At 40.6% G+C, this 25,479-nt stretch overlaps 1 protein-coding gene across 2 annotated transcripts in view; it reads right to left on the reverse strand.

Annotated features, from left to right (window-relative positions):
- SRGAP3 (SLIT-ROBO Rho GTPase activating protein 3) overlaps positions 1–25,479 on the reverse strand; it is a 288,364-nt gene that overhangs the window by 131,473 nt on the left and 131,412 nt on the right. For both annotated transcript variants that reach the window (XM_044663395.1, XM_044663310.1), the window contains exon 3: positions 3,289–3,451. In XM_044663395.1, coding sequence (XP_044519330.1) covers positions 3,289–3,451 — 163 coding nt within the window. The remainder of the gene's footprint in view (positions 1–3,288; positions 3,452–25,479) is intronic.

A 25,479-nucleotide genomic window follows, 5' to 3' on the forward strand; every position in this document is an offset into this window, starting at 1 on the left:
TATATATATATAAAACCTTCCTAACTGGTACTAAATAATTAATAGTAATAGTTCACATTTATATGAAGAGTTTTGCCATTTACAAAGCACTTTCTTCACCTGGTAGCAGGTAGTAAAATATAATTAACCCCATTTTACAGGCTTGCATTGAGATGATTTACCCAAACAACACGGTACTCAGGAGTCAGAGAACCTGTATTCAAATCCTGCCGCTGATCCTTATTACTTGAGTAGCCTATGGCAAGTCATTTAACAGCCTTGGGCCCCAGTTGCCTCATTTGTAAAATGAAGGGGTTGAACCAGATGACCCCTGAGGATGCTGACCACTCTAAATGGAGTATGTTATGACCCTCCGAGAGTAAGCATCAGAATTGGAACTTGAACCCAAGTTTAGTGAATCCAGTGTTCTTTCCATTCTAGCACACTGCCTTGACAACTGCTAAGGGAAATATTAAGCGTCAATAGTATTTCATGGGCTTGGGGGAAAGCAGGTACAGATCTCAAACAGGAAGACTAGCCAATGTAACAAGTGGATTTGGGAAATGTATAAAACTACATTTCCCGTGATCCAACATGGTCCAACTGGTTTCCGTTTCCGACGTCTTGGACGCAGGGGAGTGCTTAAATCTCGTGGGTTAGGAGGGAGTGGTCTCTTCTTTGGCGAGTAGGAACTTGGCTAGGAGGCAGTATGGTGGCGGCAGTTTTGAATGCTTACAAGCGCGTGGTCTAATGATTTTATCTATCAACATGGCTTTAATTAAAATACTAATTTATATATTTATAGCAGCCTTTATCATTTTTAATATTTACACCAAAGGACATCCGTTTGGTATTAAAAAAAAAACATGTTGGAGAGTAATCTGCATTGTGGATAATCCTCCTGGAGATAATTGAGTGTTGATTATATTTGAAATTGGCTTTTCCTTTCTCCTCTGTGCTCCCTGCTCATCAAATCATCCCATTATTCCTAAGCCTGACACCTGAAGGAAGGTGATGGGCTAGAAAGAAAAGGATACAGATGTCTTTTGAAGCAAAGGGGAAACAGGGGAGACAGGAGAGATGAGGAAGAGCAGTGATAAGGGTCAGTCTGTCCTCAAAAGAGAGTGCTTCTGCCTCAGGATGGGTGGCTAAATCTTCATTCATAAAGACCCAGAAACCATATACCACCCATTGGAAAGAAGGAATTTAGTCCTTAAGATTTGATATTTCCATGAAGGAAGGAAATGAGATTTTAACTGACTATAATACTAGATAGCTTTAAAAAGAGAGAGAGATTGATGGAATGGACTCATATCCAGCAACTATGCAGGGAGGGAACATCATAATTGTATTTAGTTCCAAGTCAATGTGCTGGTTCACTTCAGACAGAGCTAAAAAGGCTGTCATAGTATTATTACTCTTTCACCCACCCACACCCCAGCTCTGAACTGCCATCAAATCTGGAGGAAAGGTAAGTCTATATTAGTAGCAAAGGGTGGGGGTGGGGGTGGGGGGTGGGGAATGCCCTTTTTAATGCTTTCAGATTTTAAATATGAATGGACTGTGGAATGTGGCCAATTGCCTTCAAATGGAGAAGAGATAAACAAATCTTGGCACATGAGAATAATGTCATATCATTGCACCATAAGAAACAATAAATAGAAAGAATTTGGAAATGTCTAGGAAGACATATAAACTGATGCAAATCAAAGTTTTCAGAACCAAGAAAGCAATATATCCAATGACTTCAACAGTGAAGAAGGGAGGGAGGGAGGGAGGGAGGAAAGAAGGAAGCAGGGAAGCAAGGAAGGAAGCAAGAAAGGAAAGAATATGATACCATGTAACTGTGACAAAGCTTGACTCCAGAGAATTATTGAGAAAATGTAACTCTCCTTTCATTATAGGGGGTAGAAAAATGTGGGTGTAAAATAGTACATATGCTATTAGACATGGACACTGTGTCAGTTGGTTTTACAAAACTGATTTTTTTTACCTCTTTTTTTTCCAGGGTTAAGTACGAAGTAGGGTTGCAACATGTATACAAATGTGTATCATACAAGGTAAAGATAAAGAAAATACGAACAACTGAGAGGATAATGAAGAAAAATCCCTATAGGAGGTGATGCCTGAACTAAGCCTAGAAGCCTGAAGTTAGAGATTCTAAGAGGTGGAGATAAAGGTGTACATTCCAGTCACGGAGAAGGAGCATTATTTAAAGGCATAGCAATAGGAAATTAAACCAAGCAGTCCCATTTGGCTGAAAAGTAGAATGTAAGAAGGGGAAATCAAATAAATTAAGGCTAGAAGGGTAATTTGGAGCCAACCTGTAGAGAACTCTAAATACCAAGAAGAGGATATTTGTAAGGCAATTATCCTAGAGTTTTTGAGCAGTTTTTGATTTGGGTAGTGGTGTGGTAGGTAGATTGGAGATGGGAGAGACTGCAAACAGAGAGACCAACTAGGAGCTCCTTTCATAGCCCAGACAAGAGGTGATGAAGATCTGGACTGAAGGTCTGATACCAGCCATGAGCGTGGAAAGAAGGAGATTATATAAGAGCTAAAGAGGCAGAATCAACAAAATTTGGCAAATGATGAGACACAGGGAGTGAAAAGAACGTATTATCCCAAAGCCATGTCTATTTCCCTTTGGAACACACCATTTTTTTCCAGCAGATTTTCTTTGCTAATTATACTTTGTTTGGGTTGATATTAAAAATAGTTTCTGTTCCTTGAGCACCCAACAACTGATGACAGAGAAAGAAACCCAGATTCATTGGGGGTAGCTCCTATGAGCAGAGAAGGTAAGCCTAGTGCTTTAAAACTCTAGGGGTTGGGGCAGCTGGGTAGCTCAGTGGAGTGAGAGTCAGGCCTAGAGACAGGAGGTCCTAGGTTCAAACCCGGCCTCAGCCACTTCCCAGCTGTGTGACCCTGGGCAAGTCACTTGACCCCCATTGCCCACCCTTACCAATCTTCCACCTATGAGACAATACACCGAAGTACAAGGGTTAAAAACAAACAAACAAAAAAACTCTAGGGGTTAATCTACAAGATAGGTAATTCCCATGGATAGACAATTGAATTTGTTGATATATGACATCCCAGTCAAGAGTTTAATGATCCAATGAGGCAGTATGTTTTGGAAAAAGGGAAGAGACCTTCATCCTTATGTCACTAACATACCTTTTGTTTCCTCTGAGCCATGGGAGTTCCCACCTTGCATAATCTGAAATCTTTCCTAGTTTAGGTCTGGCAGACCAGAGTTCAGACACTCCCACATTTTCTACTCTCATTAATGGTATCCCAACTCACCTTTTTGAAGAGCCTGATAACATCCTCACTAATTTGGGAGAGGCGGACGATGACATTGTTCATGAAGATGTCATTGAGGGTAGCGTGGTCCCTACTCTCACGCCGGGTCTGGTTCAGCACTAAATACCAACAATTCACAGGAGAGAGGAGGTATTGATCCTTCCTGGGGAAACAAAAACAGTCCCAATCAATGTTTAGTAGTCAGCCTATCACAGAAATTCTCCTTTTATTTCCCTAGAAAAGTGCCTGGGACATAGTAAGTGGTTAATAAATGTTTGTTGATTTTTAAAAGTAGCTTAGAGATCTAGAAATGAATCATATTTAGAATTCTGACAATGTTATTCTTTATTTTACAGAATAAGAAGCAACATCTGGCAAGGACTATGAGTAGATTAAGGAATTGTACTTCAGTTTATACTTCTATTCCCAAGGTTAGTTCCCTGTTAAAGGCCCTTCTTCTATGATTAGGATTATGAACATCAATGTCAGCTGAGCCTGAATCCATATGGTAAAATGCAGCAGCTATAATATGTCAATACATTGAGTCCAGAATCCAGAGTCCACAGTCTTGGGTAGATGGTCTTACATTAATAAAATTGTTAACTTTGGACATGAAAGTGTTAGAAGAAATCATATTTAATGAACTTGGTGAATGTTCTTCCTTTCTGTAGGCATGAAACTGAGGCCCCTTGTTCAACCATAAAAATTATAAATGAAGAAGAAAAGCTTGTGACTTATAACACTCATTATTAAGATTTACTCATACAAAGAAATGTTGTAATCAGAATAGGAAAGCACAGTAGAGTTTTGTTTTAGTGATGATCAGTGGAAAAAGAAACAGAAGGAATATTATCATGGTAGTAAGCAACAGACCACCAGAACAGAAGGAAGAAAGAGATGAGTTCAGAAAACAGACCAAAAGTCTGACACTAACTGATAGTTAGTAAATAGGGGATGTTGGTGATCTTGAAATTTTCAGAGCAGTTAATACATTCTTGACTGGATGATAATTTCATCCCTCAAGATGAAAGGAAAGATATGATTTCTCTAATTTGGAACATTACAGATAAACTGGTTGCTGAAGTAGAAGCAATGGACACTTTGGCAGGGACATGCCTCCATCTCAGCATTTGGAATAGGAAAGAACAGAAAAACCAGGCATAATCAGACATCAAACCTAAATGTTTTTGTTATTCATTTGACTCTTCATGACCCCATTTAGGTTTTTTTGGGCAAGTGGTTTGCCATTTCCTTCTCCAGCTCATTTTACAAATGAGGAAACTGAGGCAAACAGGGTGAAGTGACTTGTCCAGGCTCACATAGCTAGTAGGTATCTGGAGCTAGAATTAAACTTAAGTCTTCCTGACTCCAAGCGTGATATTCTAACTACTGTAACACCTAGATGTCATGGAAAGCAAATTTCAAAGGGTTCAGAATGGATGGAAAATTCTCAACTATGAAATTCTGAAAAAAAATTAGTTTTAATGAGAAGAAAAAGACCTGCCTAAAGAAGTCAATATGAATGCCCTTAAAGACAATTTAGATTTCTTTTTTTAAGAGGGTACAGGGGGCATCTAGGTGGCTCAGTGAATTGAGACACTTCAAATCTAGCTTCAGACACTTCCTAGTTGTGTGTCCCTGGGCAAGTCACTTTAACACCCATTGCCTAGCCCTTACCACTCTTTCATCTTGGAACTAATACACAATATTGATTCTAAGACTGAAGGTAAGGATTTAGTTGTGGTTTGTTGTTGTGTTTTTTTTAAAGAGTTACACAAAAGACGATGCAAAGGGAGGTAACAGAAGATGATTAAAAAAAAGTGGTATGGCCCTATACAAACAGTATTAGCCAAGCTAAAGCTCAGCATGAAACTGAGGCTGCAAGTCAGTTACCTTCTCTGTGCCTCAGTTTCCACATCTGCAAAAATAAAGATAATGATAGCACCTAATTCCCACAACTGTTGTGAAAATCAAATGAGATTATATATATATATATGCATATATATATATATATACATATTGCTTTGCAAACCTTAAAGAGCTCTACAAATGCTTGCTATTACATATGGAATAGTCATTGTTAAATACTTCCCTCTCCTAAGCTTGGCATCTCTCCATCTGTGACATCAGGAGTGGGAAAATAATTGTATATACTTGATTAAAATTCCAACCTTTTCTATAAAAAGCTTAGATATCTTTCATAGGCAAACCCAACCCTATTATGCAGGAGGGCCAGTTATTCTCCAGCAGAGAAATGGTGGAGTGACTGAAAGCTTGGTTGCCATAGCAGCAAGAAATCTTTTGCCTGGATCACCAGTCGCCTTCCTCCTGAGGATCTGACCTCAGGTTAAACCCCAATTCCATCATTTGCTACTTGGGTGACGTTGGGAAAGTCCCTTTGCCTTGGGTCCCAATTCCTTCTTTTGTAAAATGAAAAATATGGACCAGATGACCTAGAAGGTCCACTTCAGCCCATAATCTGTGATCCTATGATGATGCCAGCGGTGGCTTGGAGCTTGTGTACCCCCTTCCAAAGAGCTAGATGTAGTTTTGTCTTTCAGGTCTTTGTGATACCAACACAACCCTCGCCTTTTTTGCTCCCCTTTCTCTGTGCCTCTCTGGACATCTAAAAGTCAAGTTCTTTCCATGGTATGCTGTAAAATCTGACCATAATACAAAATGTTGCTTTCTAGCACTATTGACTAGTTTGTTTCTTCCGTGAAAATCTCTAGGTCCTCCAATAGTAGCAAAAATAGCCAAGATGACTGAAAGAAGGCAGAACCATTTTTATGTTGCTGCTGGTTTATTTTCCAAAGATAAATGATCCCTGAGCTAGAAAAGTTGGAACAAAAATGGCTAGGAGGGAGTTCAAATGCAAGTAATTTTTTTTTTTTTTTTTTTTTTTGCAATAAGAGGACATAGCTTTCCCTGATGAATTCAAGTCGACAGATCTGGACAAACTACTAAGCCACTGTCAGTGATGTCCATCATGAAGCCTCTAAAGGTGAAACAGAAGAGATCTGGAAATGACAGGGAGCCCCTGGAGGTGATTCCATGGAGAGGTGACACAGCTAGACCTGGGCTTTAGGAAAATCGCTTTGATAGCTGAGTGCAGGATTAACCAGAATGGGGAGAGAATTGTGGCTGCAGGTTACTTCAATAGTCCATGTGATGAAACCCTATACTAGGGTGCTAGCAGTTTCCAGTGAGAGAAATGGACCTATACAAGTGATGTTATGAAGGTAAAATGGATCAGTATAAAGAAGGCATAAAGTTCATAGCATACAAAGATGTGGTGGAAGAAGCTGGGAATGTTTTGGTTAAAGATGAGATTTATCTAAAATATAAGAGCTATCTCAGAGTATTTGAAGTAGAAAATTAAGAGCTAAGGGTACATAAATCACCCAGATATAGGAAAATTATCCTACTAATTAGAGCCACCCAAAAGTAGAAAGGGCTGCTTTGAGAAGTAGTGAGTTGTCCTTCACTGGAGATCTTCAAAGGAAAGGCTAGAGGATCACTCGTTGGGAATTTTATGTAGGAGACTGTCCTCCTAGAAGAATGGACTAGACAGCTGATCGCCCTTCAACCAATAGTTGGTGCCTCTGAAAATTATAAGCATCCAGCTAGCTAGAGGAATGCAGCTTATGACCACAGACAACCTGACAGATCTCAAAGTTTTACTTTGTTCTTACAGATCATAAGGCTTTTTCCAGAAAGGAAATAATAACAATCACCTTACATAAATAGAAATATAAATATAATTTAAATGTGTCATCTTGATTTCCTCAACAGTGGCCTCTTCCAAGATCTTGCAATAATAGCCTTTGACTTAATCAGGTGAAAAAAAGAGAAAGTTTCAGATCTTATACATTGGCACATAGAGGAGAGGAGAGGAAAGGAGATGGAAAGAAGAGGACTAGGTAGTGGCACACACATAGAAGGACAGGCCATGCAGTATAGTGCTAAGAGCTCTGGACTCAGAATTAGAAGAAAAACAAGTTCAAATCCCATCTTGGGGACATACTAACTGAATCTCCATTTCTTTATCTGTAAGATGAGGTTAATAGCAGCTGGCATTTATATAGCAATTAAAGGGTTACAAATTGCTTTGCGTACATTATTTTATTTGAGCTTCCCATCAGCCCATCTAGATAAAGGTTGGTGCTGCAGGTTTTATTGTCACCATTTTATAGATAAGAAAACAGCCTTTGAAAAAAGAACGGACTTTCCCATGGTCCTAAAGCAAGTAAGAGTCAGAGGGGAGATTTAAAACCAAAACTTCCTGACTCCAAGATTAGAACTCTGTCACTACATCACAATGCCCCTCAATAACTATATATATTTTCTTCTCATACCCCGAAGGTGTTTTGGGATGACAATAATATGGCACAGGAAAAAGAGGGCTGGACTTGGAACCAAATGACCTGAGTTCAAATAGTTCTGCTATTTACTACCTGGGAGGTCTTGGGATTAGTCACTACTTGTCTCTGGTCCTCAGTTTCTTCATCTGTAAAATGAGGAGGTTGGATTAGAAGACCTTTTATGCTCCCTTCTAGCTCTAAATATATTATTTGAAAACATATATAAAGCATTTTGCCTTTTTTAAACCCTCACCTTCCATCTTAGAATTAATACCATGTATTGGTTCCAAGGCAGAAGAGCAATAAGGGCTAGGCAATGGGAGTTAAGTGACTTGCCCAGGGTCACACAGCTAGGAAGTATCTGAAGTCAGATTTGAATTCACATCCTCCTGACTCTAGGTCTGGCTCTCTATTTGATTTAACTCCTTGTTTATTTGCCCTGCCTCCTATTTTAAGTAAATATCCTTTCATTTATGATGTCATATAATTTGACACTGGCATGACTGGGGAGTATTCAGCAGAATTGGGCCACAGGAGCTGTAAACTAAAATAAACAATTATCCTTTGATGCCATGGACCTAGGAGTGTGTTTGTTTTCCCAAATGCTACATTCAATCAAACAAAAAATATTTAAATACTTCCTATGTATTAAGCATGACAGTAGGGATAAAGGAGACAAATACAACGTGGCACAGTCCCTGTGCCCTCAAGGAGTTTATGTTATACAATACATTCACAATTCAGTAAATACAGGATATACACAACTATAATTTGGGAGAAGGTGCTAACAACTGAAGGAATCAGGAAAGACTTCTAAAAGAATGTGGCACTTGGGCTAAGCCTTGGAGGGAGCTGGGGGTTCCGAGGCTGGTGGAGAAGGGGAACGACACAAACATAAGCTTAGAGTAAAGATTATTGAGCACAGCATGGAATTTTACAACTGTAGGGATCATCTCATCCAGGGGTTCTTATCCTTTTTTATGTCACAAACCCCTTTGGCAGGGCCATCTGGGGAAGCATATGGACCTCTCCTTGGAATACTATTTTTCAATGCATAAAATAAAATAATTAGGATGATAAAGAAAATAAATTATGTTGAAATAGAGCAATCAAAATATTAAAGATATAAGTTTGTGGATTTTAAGTTAAGAGCCCTCAAAAGTCAAACTCCCTCTGTTTTATAAGTCAGAGAAGTTAAGATCCCAAGAGAGGATCTGATCATACAACAAATAAGTTCCCAGTCAGGACTAGAACTCACGCCTCCTGACTTCCACATCCCTGTTCTTTTCCCTATTAAGATAGCGATGAGGGGCAGCTGGGTAGCTCAGTGGAGTGAGAGTCAGGCCTAGAGATGGGAGGTCCTAGGTTCAAACCCGGCCTCAGCCACTTCCCAGCTGTGTGACCCTGGGCAAGTCACTTGACCCCCCATTGCCCACCCTTACCAATCTTCCACCTATGAGACAATACACCGAAGTACAAGGGTTTAAAAAAAAAAAAAGATAGCGATGAGACCATGCAGAGGAATAAAAGGAATAAAAGGAAGTAAGGTCAGAATCATGGGCCTGAATTCATAAAAGTCACAGAAAGCAGTGAAGTTATCAAACAATACGCTGATGAAAATCCATTCTGAGGCAGCTTGGACGACTGTGGCTGGCAAGGGGTTAATTAAACACAGTCTGGTTTTTTCACTAAGCTGTTTACAGAAGTGATATCACCAATCATCTGATATTAACTGATAACTTCCTGGAAGAAAGGTCAGTGCCAGGAGCTGGTACAGATACTTTGCAAGGCCCGGTAATTTAATGCCAGGATGGCTCTGTCCTCCAAGAGGAAAGGCGAGCTCAGAGCCAAGATTTTATTTGGGTTCATCGAAAGGTAGGGCTCCAGAGTCCTGGAAACCAGAGCTGGCTCAATTTGCTGAAAGAAATGTTTTATTCCCAAATCAAGAAGTTGGCCGAGGCGGCAAGCACACTCCTGAATCCTTGTCCTCATTCTCTGACTTGATGAGATTTCATTCAGCTGGTCAGCTTCTCAGATGGATCATGGAACTTTGAAGCTTGTCTTTATAGGATCAGAAATTTAAGCTAGATGAGATCTCAAAATTTTGTGTGTCTCTTAGCATGTTTTTAAATGCATAAAATAAATACACATTCTAAAAGAAATCAATTCTATTGAAATACAGTTGGAAAACTATTGTTTAAAAACAAGTTTGGGGGGAAGCAAGGTGACTCAGTGGATGAGAAACAGGCCTAGAGACAGGAGATTCAAATCTGGCCTCGGACACTTCTTAAGTGTGTGACTCTGGGCAAGTCACTTAACCCTCATTGCCTGGTCCTTACCACTCTTCTGCCTTGGAACCAATACACAGTATTAATTCTTTTTTTTTTTTTTAACATTTTTAAACCCTTAACTTCTGTGTATTGGCTCCTAGGTGGAAGAGTGGTAAGGGTGGGCAATGGGGGTCAAGTGACTTGCCCAGGGTCACACAGCTGGGATGTGTCTGAGGCCGGATTTGAACCTAGGACCTCCCGTCTCTAGGCCTGGCTCTCAATCCACTGAGCTACCCAGCTGCCCCCCACAGTATTAATTCTAAGATGGAAGGTAAGGATTAAAACAACAAGTTCAGAAACCCAGGTTAAAGAATTCCTGTTTTCTTTCAACCCCTTCATTTTTCAAGATGAGGAAATGGAGTCCTAGAGGTGGTCAGTGACTTTCCCAGAGTCATACTAGTAGTAAGTGACCAAAAAGACATTCCAAATGGCTGGTATCTGTTGGTGATGGAATACTATTGTGCTCAAAGGAATAAAGAACTGGAGGAACTCCATGTGAACTGGAAAGACTTCCAGGAATTGATGCAGAGTGAAAGGAGCAAAACCAGGACAACATTATACACAGAGACTGATACACTGTGGTACAATTGAACATAATGCACTTCTCTACTAGCAGCAGTGCAAGAATCCAGAGCAAGGCTGAGGGACTTATGAGAAAGAAAACTAGCCACAATCAGAAGAAGAACTGTGGGAGGAGAAACACAGAAGAATAACATCTGCTTGAACACATGGGCTGATGGGGATATTATTGGGGATATAGACACTAAACGATAACTCTAGTCCAACTATCAATAATATGGAATTATGTCTTGATCAATGATACATGTAAAACCCAGTAGAATTGTGCATCAGCTAAGGGGGTGGGGGGTAGGGGAGTTTGGGGGAAAGGGAAAGAACATGAAACATGTAACTATGGGAAAATATTCAAAATAAAAAATTTTTAAAAAAGACATTCCAACTCTGGTTCCAAATGTAGCTCTCTTTTCAGTACATCACACTGCTTCAATCAACCACTCACCAAACATTTATTAAGCACTTATTGGTGTCCCAAGCATTGGGGACACAAAGAAAAAAAAAAAAAGCAATCCCTACCCTTAAGGAGCTCATGTTCCCATGGAACAGTCATACAAGATCCAGATGGAGTAAATGTATGATAACCTTCAAAGGGAAGATACTTGTCACAAGGGCCTTAGAGATCTTAATAGCCCAAGATTCGTCATGGAAGCCACTGAGCTCCAACAGAGCTCTCCAGAAGAGGAAGTTCAGAGAGTCTAGTTCAAGGTCACACAGTGAAAACAAAAGGCTGGTTCTCCAGACTCCTGGCCTCCTAGCCCAAGGTCCTCTCCCACAGACCTATACTGCCTCATTTCTCTGGCTTGCAAGAGTTTAATGCTTTGGTTCCATGCTGCCATATGTTTTGAGAGAAAACTGAAATTCACCAGAAATCTTCTGGCTGGAGAGAGACAGAGACAGTGATGGACATAGACAGAAAAACAGAAACAGAAAGATGGGCAAATAAAGGGACAGAAAATCAGAGAACTATAGAGAGAAAGAGACAGGGAAGGGGAAGGGGGAATGGAAAGAGAAAGGGGGAAAGGGAAAGGGGGGAAAGGGAATGGAAGGGAAGGAAAGACCTAACATTATCTCTAAGCTCAACAGCTTGCTCATGTTTGCTAGACACATGGATCCAGATTAGAAAAGCATAAAGAAGCCTCAAAGCATATGTGGGAGGAGAGAGCATCTGGGAACCAGAAAAAGAACGAGGAAAAATGCTTTTTCTCACCTCATTCTGGCATTCACCCCAGAGGTGAGGCTGCAGTGAACTGGGTCCAAGGAAGCCAAGCCAAAGAAAAGGTTCTGCCTTCCAAACAGAAGAACCATGACCCTGATGGGGCATGTGTCTTGCAGAGACTGTGCCCTTCTGGAGGGTAGGAACCACTTCTGCCATGACTCACCCTCTGGGCAATGAATGAAATGGGCTCACTCCCAAGGCCCCCAGGGATATACCTAAGCAGAGGCAAACCAGATTGGGGAAGTCATGCCTTCAGACCTGGAATCTTCACTGCCAATCTTCAAGTAAAAGGGAAAGCCGAAATACTCAGGGGCTAAAGGAAGGCTGGAAGGCAGAGACAATAGGAGGGAAGATTAGGCAGAAGTATAGAGGTCAGGAATAGGGAGAGTGTGGCTTATAGCCCCTACAAGTTAGTACAAAGGTTGCCAATCTAAACTATCCATAGATGCATTTCAAAGGGCTGTGAACTTGGATGGGGAAAAGTTATATCTTTCATTTTCCCAAAAGGAAAACTGGAATTTAGTGTTCCTTCTATTAAGAATGTAGGAAATAATCCACAGCAATATTCTGTCTTACCAGCCTGCCAAAAGGATCCACAATACTGTAGAGGCAGCCACATGGGCCAGTGGATAGAGCATTGGGTTTGACCGAGGTCAGGAAGACCCGAGTTCAAATGCAGTTCCAGAAAGGTACTAGTTGTGTAACTCTGCACAAGTCACCTAACCCATTTGCCTCGGTTTCTTCAACTATAAAATGACATCTTTGTAAAACAACACCTACCTCCCAGGGTTTTTGTGCAGCTCAAGAGAGATAACATTTGTAAAGCACTTAGCACAGTGCCTGGCACATAGGTGTTCTATAAATGCTAACTATTATTATTATAAAAGGTTAAGAACTCATGTTCTAAATACTTTCTTTTAAGAGGAAGGCATCTCAATTCAGTAATAGAAAGAACATTAAACTTGAAGTTACAGGACCTGAGTTTGAATTCCAGTTTTGCCACTTATGGCCTGAAACAAGTCACTTAAGTTCTCTAGGTCTCAGTTTCCTCATCTGTAAAGATGGGGCAAGGGAAATAGCCCTGTATAAATTGCAAGATCCCTCCTAGGGCTACATCTATGACATTTTTTTCACTTGATAAACACTTATTTAAGCAAATATCCTTTTAAACACTTAATATTACACATAGAAACAATGTTTGACCATTGTTTTCTGACATTCTGTGATTCTGATTCTTTCCCTCCCTCCCTAGGTGGTAAATATTCTGATAAAGGTGATACCAGGGCTTTCGTGCAATACACATTTCCATATTCCCTATGCTGTGACAGAAGACACATATCACATATATCCAATTTTCCTGAAATTCAGTGAAAAAAGTATTAATTGCTTTCTTTGTGCCACATCAAATCTCTGGGAGCATAAATATGGATACAAGGACAGTCCTTGCCTTCAAAAAGCTTCTATACCTAATGGAGGAGACAACACAGGTAGGGAAGACATGGCTAAGGAAAAGTATTTTGTCCTGGAAGGGCACAGAGAAATGAATGGAGCCTTCAGGGAGAAGACTAACAGACCCTTCAAGGTAATGATGACATTATTGGTTTGATTATGATTCTAGAAATAGAAATAGGGATGGGGACAGCTAGAGGATCAGAGGGAGGGCAAAGGGCTATACAAGTACTCAAAGAGACCAATTTCACCTTTCCTGCTCCTCACTCTCCCTAGCATTTCATTTGGCTGAGGAAGACCCAGTAACCTGACAACTAGCCTTGTCACTAATAATCCAGGTGACCTTTGGCAACTCACATCAACTTTTAGGACCTGTTCTAGTCAATAAGGAAATTAGACTAGGTGACTTCCAAGATCCTTTCCAGCATGAACATTTTATTCTATTGCATATAATATTCTTCCTCATTCCTATCTATCTAATTTGTGCCTTGGAAACCATAATGCTCATAAAAGAATAAATTAGTAAACCAACTAATGTTGATTGTGCCCAATGGGAGATTAAAAGCATAAGTCACTATCTCTACCCAAAAGGAGGCTACAGTCTAATAAAGGTCTAATAATAATAGGCAGGTAGGTGGCATAGTGGATAGAGAGCCAGGCCTAGGAAGACCTGAGTTCAAATCTAGCCCCAGACACTAGCTAGATGACCCTAGGCAAATCAATTAATCTTCTTTGCCTCATTTTCATTAGCTATAAAATGAGTTGGAGAAGAAAATGATAAACCATTCCAGTATCTTTGCCAAGAAAACTCTAATGGGGTCATGAAATGTTGGACATGCCTGAAATGACTCAAGAACAAGAAAACATTTACATACTACTTTAAAAGTCTCAACACATTCTAAAAATATTTCATTTTATCCAGGGAAGTAAATGCCATTATTACCCCCATTTTATAGATGATGAAGCTGAGACAAAGAGAGGTTAAGTGACTTGCCCAGAGATCTACAGTGAGTATCTGGGGCCATCTTTGAATTCAAGACTTTCAAACACCAGGCTCAGCATTCTATCCACTGCACATCTAATATAATGAAATAGTAGGTAAAAATACAACAGAATATACAAGAGTCTAAATTTTGAATTACAGTTGTGAGCTACAGGAGATGAGCTAAGAGGGGCATCAGGGTGTCCTTTGGTGCAGCTGGGGGAGGCTTCCTGGAAGAAGCAGAGTATGGCCTTGGTCCAAAAGGATAGGACTGTGAATAATATGCACGCTTTTGTTTCCTATACGGAGCCTACTGTACACAAAGAGCTCAGTCAATATTTGTTAACCAAATGATCAGATGAGTACTAAGTAAGAAAGGTATGCTTGAGAATAGGAAACAACAAAGGCAAAGGCTTGGAAGTGGGAATGAGCTTCATCTGCATGGAAGATAGTGAATAAGCCAATTTGGTGAGAGAGGAAGGTCCCTGTAATAGAAAGTGATAATATTGGTAGAACTAAGATTAAGGATGGGAAAAGCTGATCATCAGCCAATGAGCATTTATTATTAAAGACTTTGCTGGGGATCCAAAAGAAAAGGAAAGACAAAATACTAATTCTTGCCCTCAAGGAATTTATATTCTAATGGGGGGGAACAATATAGCAAAAATAAAATTACATACAAAATATATACAGAGAAAATGGAAGGTAATCTAAGAGAGAAGGTAGGAGCATCTGGAGGTTCAAATAAGATACTATATGTAAAGCTTTTTGCAAATCTTAAAGTATTCAATAAATGTTAGCTACTATTATGGTTGTTGTTATTATTATAAATAGCAATGTATAGTGATGTCATAGAAAAGTCCTGGAACCAGTACCAGGAGACATAGATTGGAGGCAATTTCTTTATCTGTAAAAGAAAGACACTATTTCTTCCACAGCCTGCCCAAGAACAACATGGCAGAAGGATGGAATGTTGAACAATGGAATCTGGAAGACCTAGGTTTGAATCCCACCTTCAGGGACTTACTAGCTATGAGTTTGGGCAAGTTAGTTAACTTCTCTGAGACCAAGTTTCTTCATCCATAAGATGGAGATATTGTCGGCAGCTACCTGCCAGAGATACCATGAAGATCAAATGAAGCAATATTTGTGAAGTCCTTTGCAAGCCTCAAAGGGCTACAAGATGGAAGCTCTCCTACCTCTGATACCTACTAACTCCATGACTGTGAGCAGACCATCCTCTCCATCGAAGCATCAGTTGCCTCATCTGCAAAATGGAAATGACACAACCTATCCCACAGGGTTCTTATGAAAACCAAATGGGATAAGATAGATGAAGTCTGTTGTTTAAACTCCAAAGCCCCGTCTAAATGTCAATTATGATTACCTCACAGGGTTTGTATTGATCCAATGGGATAATATGTGTGAAAGACCATTGTAAGCCATAAAGCATTGCATAAATACAAGCTATTACCAATAACTCTAGTTTCTATTTATATAGTGAATTGGGGTTTACAGCAGACTTTCACTTCAGTTCTCTCACTGGATTATTGTCATTGAGAATACCAGTGAAGAGAATGGAGTTTGGGTTTTGAAGCCAGGAAGCGCTCCCTGAGGACACGTCCCAGATGCATGTGTGATGTAGTCATGCCTCTCATCTCTTAGTGTACCCAGGCAACTTGATAGGGCTCTATGTTACAAAAGAACCAGGTATTTGATGGGTAACTGAGAGGAGAGGGTAACTTTCTTGGAACAGGAGGAACTTTTGGGAACTTTGACTCCAATACTAACAGGATCTCCTGCCATGGAAACACTCTCTCTGCTATAGATTGATGCTTTGGTCTTAAGACTGTAAGAGCTATTACCTATCTTATGATCTTGTCTAGTCACTGAGAAAAGCTAAGACTATCATTTATTGTTATTCAGTCCTACCTCTTTGTGACTCCATTTGAGGTTTTCTTGACAAAGATAGTGGAGTAGTTTGCCATTTCCTTCTCCAGCTCATTTTACAGATGAAGAAACTGAAGCAAACAGAGTTAAGTGTCTTGCTCAGAGACACACAGTTAGTAAGTATCTGAGGACAGATTTGAACTCACATTCTCTTGACTCCAGACTTGGCACTCTATCTAATGCACTGCCTAGCTGTCCTAGGACTATCATAGGCAGGACATAAACCTGGGTCTTCTTGACTCTACCGCCAAGCCTACTTGTTGTGCCCATTAGGCTACAATGCCTCTGCACTAGCCTAAGTCCCCATGGTAAAATAAATTAAAATTGTTCTCATTCCATCCTGTTTAAACCCATCCTCAATTCTCATATAGACCTGGAGTAGAATTTGTCCTGGGTGTCATACATCTTAGGAATGACCCTGCTAGACGACTAATGCCAAATACCTTACCCAATTCAACATGAAAAAGGGGGGAAATACACTTTATAATGATTTTCTAGGAAGTTTTCACCCTGGTGACCTCTAGACAGCTATCAACCTCATGTCCCTAACTCACAGGTTCACTTTTTTGCTGTTTTCCATTGCCTACAAGCAAAATGGTTCTAATAGACACAAATCTCTCCTCTGTCCTTCTGTACCCCAATTATTTAGTTCTCCCAATTTTTCTCAGCATATGTTTGTTCTTTGGTATTGTTCCTTCCCTCAACATCCACCATCTTGCCAAATCTTGTTTAAAGTCGACTTTCTCTATTTCTTAGTACTGTTTACCTTTTCAGTCTTCAAACTCAGCTCAACCTCTCCTTTACTTCTCCAATCTCCAATACTATCTGAGGATTTCCTCTCTTCACTCCTCTGGTTTTCTCTCTAGTCATCAGCAAATGAGAAACCCCTCCACATTCCTGTCCCACATTAACATGCTTGCAATGCCTTCCTTCACCTGCCTCTTTCTTTCTAGGGAAGTTCCTGTTTCTATGCCTCCCTAGCAGGTTACACAGTTTTGGCACATACATAGCAGGCATTTAATAAATATTTACTGATTCAGTCATTCACTTAAAAATCCTCATCCATGCAATGACCCAACATAATTCTGGAGGACCAATAATGAAGCTTCTAGAGTGGTGATGAACTCAAGATGGAGAATGAGACAAACACCCTCAGACACAGCCTACTGGGAAATTATTTTGCTCAACTATGTATATTTGTCATGAAGGAGTTGTTTTTCTTTTCTAGCAGGTGGGGAGGAATTTGTTTTGCTCAACTACATGTATTTGTTACAAAGGATTTCTTTTTCTTTTCTAATGGGAGATCAAAAGGGTAACAAAGCTAGGGTAGCCAAAAAAAAGAAAAAAGGGGGAAAAAAGAATGTCATTGAAGAATCTTTTTTTTTAATTGAGAGAAAAGAACAGAAGGAAGGCCTGAAAGAAAGCCAATCCAGCAGGAGAGCTTTGAAAACTACAGGTTGATCTTATTAAATGCTTAAAATAAAAACCAGTTGTATATAATAGTCATGTTTCACATACAATTCTCTTTTTTCTCTTCTCTTCTACATATGCAAATGTCCATTCCATTTTGTTTTAGTTCCAAATAAAAATAGTTTAATTTTTAGAAAGAAAGTTCCTGCCCCCTCCCAACCTCTGCATATTCATTTCTTCCCAAAGTCTTTCTACCCAGACACCTCCTCTTTCCTTCCTTCTTTGGCGATCAAAGAAAAAGTACATTTAGATGCATTAGCAGCTGGTTCTCAATTATTATTAATACTAAGAGCTCTTTATGGCTACAAAGTACTTCCATATCCATCATCTCATTTATTCCTTTTAACAACTGCGAGGCAGAGGGTGAAAATATTAATAATGGCTCACATTTATGTAAAAGGAGCATGTCCATCCAAACACATCTTCCATGATGCCCAAGTCTGAGGAGTAGTCACTCCCCAGGAAAGGCTTTCCAGGACTTTATTTCCCATGAGGTCCCATGCCTACCATACAGAATAACTACAATAGAGGCAGCAATGATGATTGATGGAGATTTCTGAGCTGGGAGTGGGATAGGAAGGTGTGGAATGAGTCTGCAGTGGTCTCCTCCATGAGTTCAAGTATTCCCAGTATCTTCCTGAGGGCCACAGAATAAGGACAAGAACAACCAAGCTGTCCTGAGGTGGCAAGAGCAGACAAAAGAGAGGAGAGCTATATACGTCACGCGTGAAAGTGGCCAATCTACATCTGGATATGCCAGAGGCTTGTCAGGCTTCTTCCCACTCCATTACAGAATTATTTACCGTGATTTTTACTAAGAACAAACCTGATCTCATTCTGTTTCCAGAGAAAAAGAAATTGACCTTTCCCCAATTCAGAATCATGAGTTTTGGAACTGCTGTTTTCTCCAGCTATTCTGGTAGGAATTGGGAAGAAGCAAGCACCAATAAGATGTCTAACAATTCCTTTTCTGTTCTAATAAAATATTTTAACTAGTCTATGCTGTTCTTTGAGGCAGTTGGGGTGGCATAATGGATAGAGTATCAGGCAGACTTGTAGTCAAGAAGTCTCATTTCCTAGGTTTAGACACTTTCCAGCCTTAGACACTTACTAGCTGTGTGACTCTAGGCAAGTCATTTAACCTTGTTTGTCTCAGTTACTCATCTGTAAAGTGAGCTGGAAAAGGAAATGGCAATTCCTGTATCTCCTCCTCCCCCCAAAAAATGGGATCACAAAGAGTTGAACACAACTGAAATGACTCAACAACAACATACTGTCCCTTTAACTAGGTTCCTATGAGCAAGCTAATAGCTGGATATATGGACAAGAATTGGCTTTAAAGCTTTCCTATTTCATATAGGGAGAGGGACATGAGTCACATGAGGGCCACTTATCTGCAGATATCCTTTATAATAAGGAACCCAAGTCTGAGTATGTTTACGGAGTCTGTGGAGCTAACATTGGTTGGTACAGTGTGACTTTTATCTAATACTTACAGATTTGCAGGACATTTTCTTCACAATGACCCTCTGAAAGGGGGTTAAGGGGGGGGGTTGGGGGAGAGGGAAAGAACATGAAATATGTAACTAGGAGAAAATATTCAAAATAAAAAAATAATTTCAAAAAAAAACCAACAATGACCCTCTGAAGCAAGTACTACCTACGTTACTGCCCTCATCTTATAGATGGGCAAACTGGGATTATGATCATGATCACAAATCTAGTATCTGAGGTAGGATCTAAGCCCATGCCCCAACCCCAGAAGTCCAGCACATTTTCTATCATGCCACATTACAGAAAAGAAATAGAAATTATACCAAGGAAAAGTGGTTTGCCAAGGTCACTCCGATTGCAAATTGGAATTTCAACCGAAGTTTTTATGATTCCAACCTCTACACTCTTCCTATTATACTAAATTTCCCAACTAATAGACACAAGAACATGGAGCATTCTCATCCAGCCTTCCCCCAGGACACCTAGGATGGGCATCATGGCATCTATTCTACCATCAGATACCCTCCCTCCCCATACTTCCATCTCTTGCGACTGTGCTCCACTCTCAATCCTTGTGTCTACCTATACCGAAATTCCCTCCTCTGGGCATTACTCTACTCTACTGTATGAATCCTCTATGTCTTCTACAGCCCTCAGTTAAATTGTAAGCTCCTGGAGACTGCCTCACTCTTGTCTCTGTAGAGCCCTAGCACAATGCTTGGCACATTATTGGAGCTTAATAAATGCTTGCTGATGGACTGATTTAAAATTAGATAATCTACCATTTCCATCTGACTTGGAAATGCATTTTATAATGGAAGTCTAGAGGGATCAGTGGGCTTAGGAGAGCCAGGGAGAGGGGAATGAGAAGATTTACCTCCTTAATTATGCTGATAAAATGAAATTGTAATTCCCGAACACACAATCACTGACAGCAAGAAGAAGCTTCCGGGATGCATGAGGAAAAGTAGAAGAAGGTCAGCGCAGGATGAAGTCAGCCCTGCAGTCTATAAGGGAGCTAATGTACATGCTGATAAAAGCTTACTGCGTTTGCCCTTTCTTTCACATCCAGCTCTCTCCTCCTTGTTGTCCTGTGTTTTCCAGCCTCTCTCAACTTTCTCCTTCTTTCTCCTTTTCTCCAGCCCCCTATAAACCTTGCCTCTCTCAGCTTTCTCCTTCTCCTTTTCTCCTTATCCCCATTCACTCTCCATCTTCCTGGAGTGAGACATCTCCCCTTTCTATGGACCAGGTACTCTGCTGGGGGCTGGGAATATAAAGATGAAAATGAAACTCAAGGAGTTTATACTGTTTAGGGAGAAATACCATACAATCCCACCCCGCCTCAAATAAATGAGATAATTGGTGGAGTGGGCATTAATAGCTGAAGGATCAGGAAAGGTTCATGTAAAAGGTGGTGCTTAAACTGGAGTTTAGAAGTTAACGGGGTGTTCTAAGAGGCAGAGATGACAAAGGAGTGCATTCCAAACCTGGGTCCATCTTGATAACACATTTTAGCCTTAGAATTCTCGCAAAGAATGCAGTGGCTTATTACCAACTGGCTAATGTAATTACTAGTTAATGTAGGATGCCAAAAAGGAAAGGTAGCAATGGCCATGTGGGGAGAAGGGGACAGCAAGAGAAATCTATTTCAGTTTTTGCTGCAACTATGGAGCCAGAAATAGAACCAAAAGCTAAGGAAGGAACCTTAGAGGACAACCTCCTATGCAATGCAGCAATTCCCTTTGAGAGTATTTCTGACAGGAGGCTGAACTGCCTCTGTTCATTATCTGCCCTGCTGTCAAAGTGATGTTTTGAAAGCACGGATCTGATCCTATCACTGTCCCCCACCCTTACTCCCTATTACCCCAGAGGCTCCCTATTACCTACAGGATCAAAAGCAAAAACCTCTGACTTTTAAAGATCTTCACAAGCTAGTCCCTTCCTCCCTAAATCCAACCTTCTTATACTTTACCTTACTGGATCCCCATCATCCTAACAGATCCAGTAGGATTGCCCTTCTTTCTACTTATTCCTCTTTTCTGACATTCCAACTCCCTACTGGTGATTCCCATAGGCTGTCCTCCATGCCTGGAATTCGCTCCCTCCTCAACTTTGTCCCCTGGCTTCCTCTAAGTGCTAGCTAAAATCCAACCTTCTACAAGGAGCTTGTCTGATCCTTCTAATGCTCCTACCTTTCTCCCAATTAATTATCCCCAATTTCTTGTGTGTGTGTATGTGTGTGTGTGTGTATGTGTGTGTGTGTGTGTGTGAACTTCCTCTCCTCTAAGAGATAGTTGTTAAAAAATATACTAGTACACCTCTGCCCAAAGGGATACTTGTTCTTTTTATATTTCTCTGGTTCATGGCAACTTTCATTGTAGGGAATTGAATTCCCAGGTTAAGCGAAAATCTGCTTAAGGTAAGTAATGCAAGCTCCGTTAAGTCTTGCTTTAAATGTCAGTGGATATTATTCCAGTATGTGGGAGACCTAGAACAGCCTTAAGAAAGGCTATAAACAATTTATCAGACTACAAAATCAATTCACCTGGCAATACCCCTCTCATTCTCCCTCCCCAAAGCAATAAAAACAATGTTCTTGCTTGTGAAAAGCCTTTGTGGCGCATGAGTAAGTGGCCCCATGCCTAAATGGCTCACAAATTGTGGGCAGCAGCCAGAGGACAACTGGGTATGAACCAGGAGTGACCTGCTGAGGTACAGTAGAAAGAGGGAGGGTCTGAGCTTGAGGCCATTCTAGTCCATGGCCCAGAACTATGGGAATGGGCTGCTTTGACGGGTGCAAGGGCTGTGCAATCCTATCCACATTTGATCCATCTCACATATGAAAAAGCTTGGATTACAAAACTTGGGTTGAACCAAGAGTCATATTACCCAGGAATAGGGAGGCCAAAGTCCCACTATACTTAGCCCCAGTGGTCAAGGCCAAGGACCTCAGCCTGGGATTATGTTCAGAGTTCTGGCTGCTCTATTTTAAGAAGGAAATTCATAAACTGGAGTGGATCCAGATGAGGGACTCCAAGATGGTGACGGGTTGGGGTTAATATTATATTAGGATTGGCTGTTAGAACTGAAGACATTTAGCAACAGAGAAAGGAAGACTCAGTGGATCATAACAATTATCTTCAAGTATCTGCAGGACTTGTTATGTGGATAGATGATAGAGGTTCGAAAAGAATGCTACATTATAAAATTCTGAGATGATCTGGTAGGATTTTGGTCTAGATGTGATTTCATTGGTGTAAGGAATTCCTGGTGTGGAAACTTCCTCCATCAATGTAATTTATAATCTTGAAAAGTCATCCAGGGCACTGAAACATTAAGTGACTTACTTGCAGTCACACAGCTGGAATGTGTCCGAAGGAAGACGAGGTCCCAGGTCCTCCTGACTCTACAACCAGTCTTCTTTCAATCACAACTCAGGTCCTATGTCTGTTGCTGGCATTTATTTGAGATCCTTTCAAAGTTAAACTCATCATAAGTAAAATCTGGGCCTTTCCAATGAGATAACAAAAGAACAGAGCTTTTCAAACTTTGCTAGTTATTCCTATTATTATTTCAGTTGATAATACACTCACATCCATGATGATGCTAGGACAATTGAATTATGAGCTTACAGCCTTATCGAGATATCTGTTCTTTCCTTCCTACTTTCTCCAACTCCAAGGAAGATGTAGGAGAGCAACTGTGGTCTATCACCCTTGGCACCTCAGCCTACAATCCTGCCAACCTGGGGATTGGTCCGATCTGTCTGATGTATTCCTTGAAAATCAGAAGCTTAGTCCAACCTCTTCAGAGTCAAGCTTGGTAAAATAACTAAACCACATTGCCTCTCTCCCTCCTTTTCTTCCTCCCTTCCCTCAATCTTTCCTTCATTCTTTCATTCCATCTTTTCTTCTTTCCTTCCTTCACCTCCCTCCTTCCTTCCTTCCTTCATTCTTCCTTCCTTTTACTCTTCCTACACCACTCCCTTACTTTTTTTAATCTGCTCATCTCCAAAATGAGGAATTAATACTGTTCCTATTTGCCTCATAAGGTCATTTTGAGGACCAAGTATGCAACAAATGTATGCCATTATTTTTAATTTTTACAACTGGGAAGCAGTGTAATGTAGTTGGGAAGCCCAAAAGCCTGGAAATCAGACTTAGACTTTGGTCTCAGATCTATTATGAACTAGTTCTATGACCCACGGCAAGTAACTTCACTTCTAAGGGGATCAATTTCCTCCTCTATAATTATGAAGAGAGATTGAACAGGATGATTGTGAAGGCCCCTTCTCATTCTAAAATTTGAAGTTATTTTTTAGGAGCTACCAAGTGGAGAATACAGAGAAACCCGAGAAATTATCTCTGTCCTCAAGGGCCTTACAAACTAGTCAGAAGCAAGACACACCAACATGTGGGTGATAAAATAAAACTGCTATGAGAAATGATGAGCAAAATGATTTCAGAAAAAGCTGGAAAGATCTGCAGGAACCGATGCAGAGTGAATGGGAGAACATTGTACACAATAACAGCAATATTGGAGGAGGACTATTGTGAAAACTTGGCTACTCTCAGCAATGCAATGATCTGGGACAATCCTGAAAGACTCAAGATGGGGAATGCTATCTACCTCCAGAGAAAGAACCAACAGAGTCAGATGGATGCGGATCAAAGAGTTCTATCTTTTGTATCAGTTTCTTTATGATTTTATTTTGGGGTTTGGGTTTTGTATGAGTGTGCTCTTACAAGGACCATTTTGGAAGGGTATCTTGTACATTTTATTTATAAATTTTGTGATTAATTTGTAATGAACAAATATTGTACCCATTTATTTATAAAAATAGTTTTTTTTAAAGAAGATACAGCACAGGAACACTAACCTAACCCATTCGAGGGAAGTCTTAAGACAGTATATATGTGATAAGTAGAAAAGGAGTAACAGAGCAGATAAAGGCTAGGAGTTCAGAGTGGGCTGGCCCCCAGCAAATCAGACATCTCCCCATGCACTCTCCACCCCCAAAATTTAAAAGCCAGTTGGCATCCAAAGGCCCACGCTGGACTCTTGACTGAGCAGCCCTCACCCTCTGTGCTCTGACTCTGAATTAGCATCATGCAGTGGGCCCTCTCTAGCTGTTCAGGCCTGGAACGGACTTCTAATTAGACATTCACAGGATGTCACAGAGCCCATTTTGCCCATCTGCCAGATGCTGCTCCCGTTCCATCTGGCGACCAAAACTAATGAACCCACGAGGAGCTGGCTGAGCTCATTAATGGTTGCAGGATGGGTTGGGGACTCCCTCCTGTCCTCTCTCTCTTTTTCTTTTCTCACTCTTCAGCTTCCCTGTCTTTTCCTTACTTCCTCCTCTTCATCTTCTTCTTCTTAAAAAAAAAAGTACCTAAATTGTTATTTGTAACTAAGTGAGAAAACAGCCAAGTCCTTTTCCCCAAACCCCTCCCCTCATTTTCACTCAGGCTCCTGGCCATGGAGAAGGCCTGGGGGATGCTGGATCTGGAGATAATCCCTGCTCAGGACAGAATGGCTCAGGAGATCAACAGCTCCAAGGGAAAAAACCAAAATAGAAGGAAAGAGAGGGAGAGATTCCAAGGATAACTTCTTTCATTCATTCTTTACATTGAACTTAAATGCCTTTAAAATGAACCAAAGCTTCCTTGACTAGAGTCAGAAGGGTAACTGGAAAATTTCTGTGTCTGTGACAAACAGCAAAAGATAAATCCAACTGAGGACAGGAAGAGACCTGGGATGCAACCCCATCGGAAGGAAGGATCAAAGACACTAGGACACAGGTGTTCATGGGAATCAGAAGAAAGCATGGAAAAGGAGAGCTGAGCAAAGCTAGGGATGAAAGGGGGTAAGGGAAGGTGCCACTTGGTAGGGTCATATTTCAATTATTTACCCTGCTAATTTAATGGTAAATGTAATGATTTCTGTGCTGCTATGGACATTTTAATGCTTTCAGGACCCTATAAATTTCAATGCCTTGAAGCAAAGCTCTAACTCTACTCTAGTTATAGCTCTAGCCAGAGATAATGGGGAGCTAGACCCTTGGGAGCAGGAAATTGCAAAGGAATTTTCCTAGGAGCCCACCTACACTTTCTACTGCTTCTTCAATTCTCATTCACTCACTGAATATCACCAACCCTACTCCAGAATTCCCACATATTTTCTTCAGCCACATTCAACTCTCTGTGACTCCATTTGGAATTTTCTTGGCAGAGATACTGGAGGAGTTTGCCATTTCCTTCTCCAAATCATTTTACAGATGAAGAAATTGAGGCAAACAGGGTTAAGTGACTTGCCCAGGGTCACCAAGCTAGTGTCTGAGGCCAGAGTTGAACTCAC

Source organism: Gracilinanus agilis, chromosome 1 (assembly GCF_016433145.1).
Source record: "Gracilinanus agilis isolate LMUSP501 chromosome 1, AgileGrace, whole genome shotgun sequence".
Classification (NCBI taxonomy): Eukaryota; Metazoa; Chordata; class Mammalia; order Didelphimorphia; family Didelphidae; genus Gracilinanus; species Gracilinanus agilis.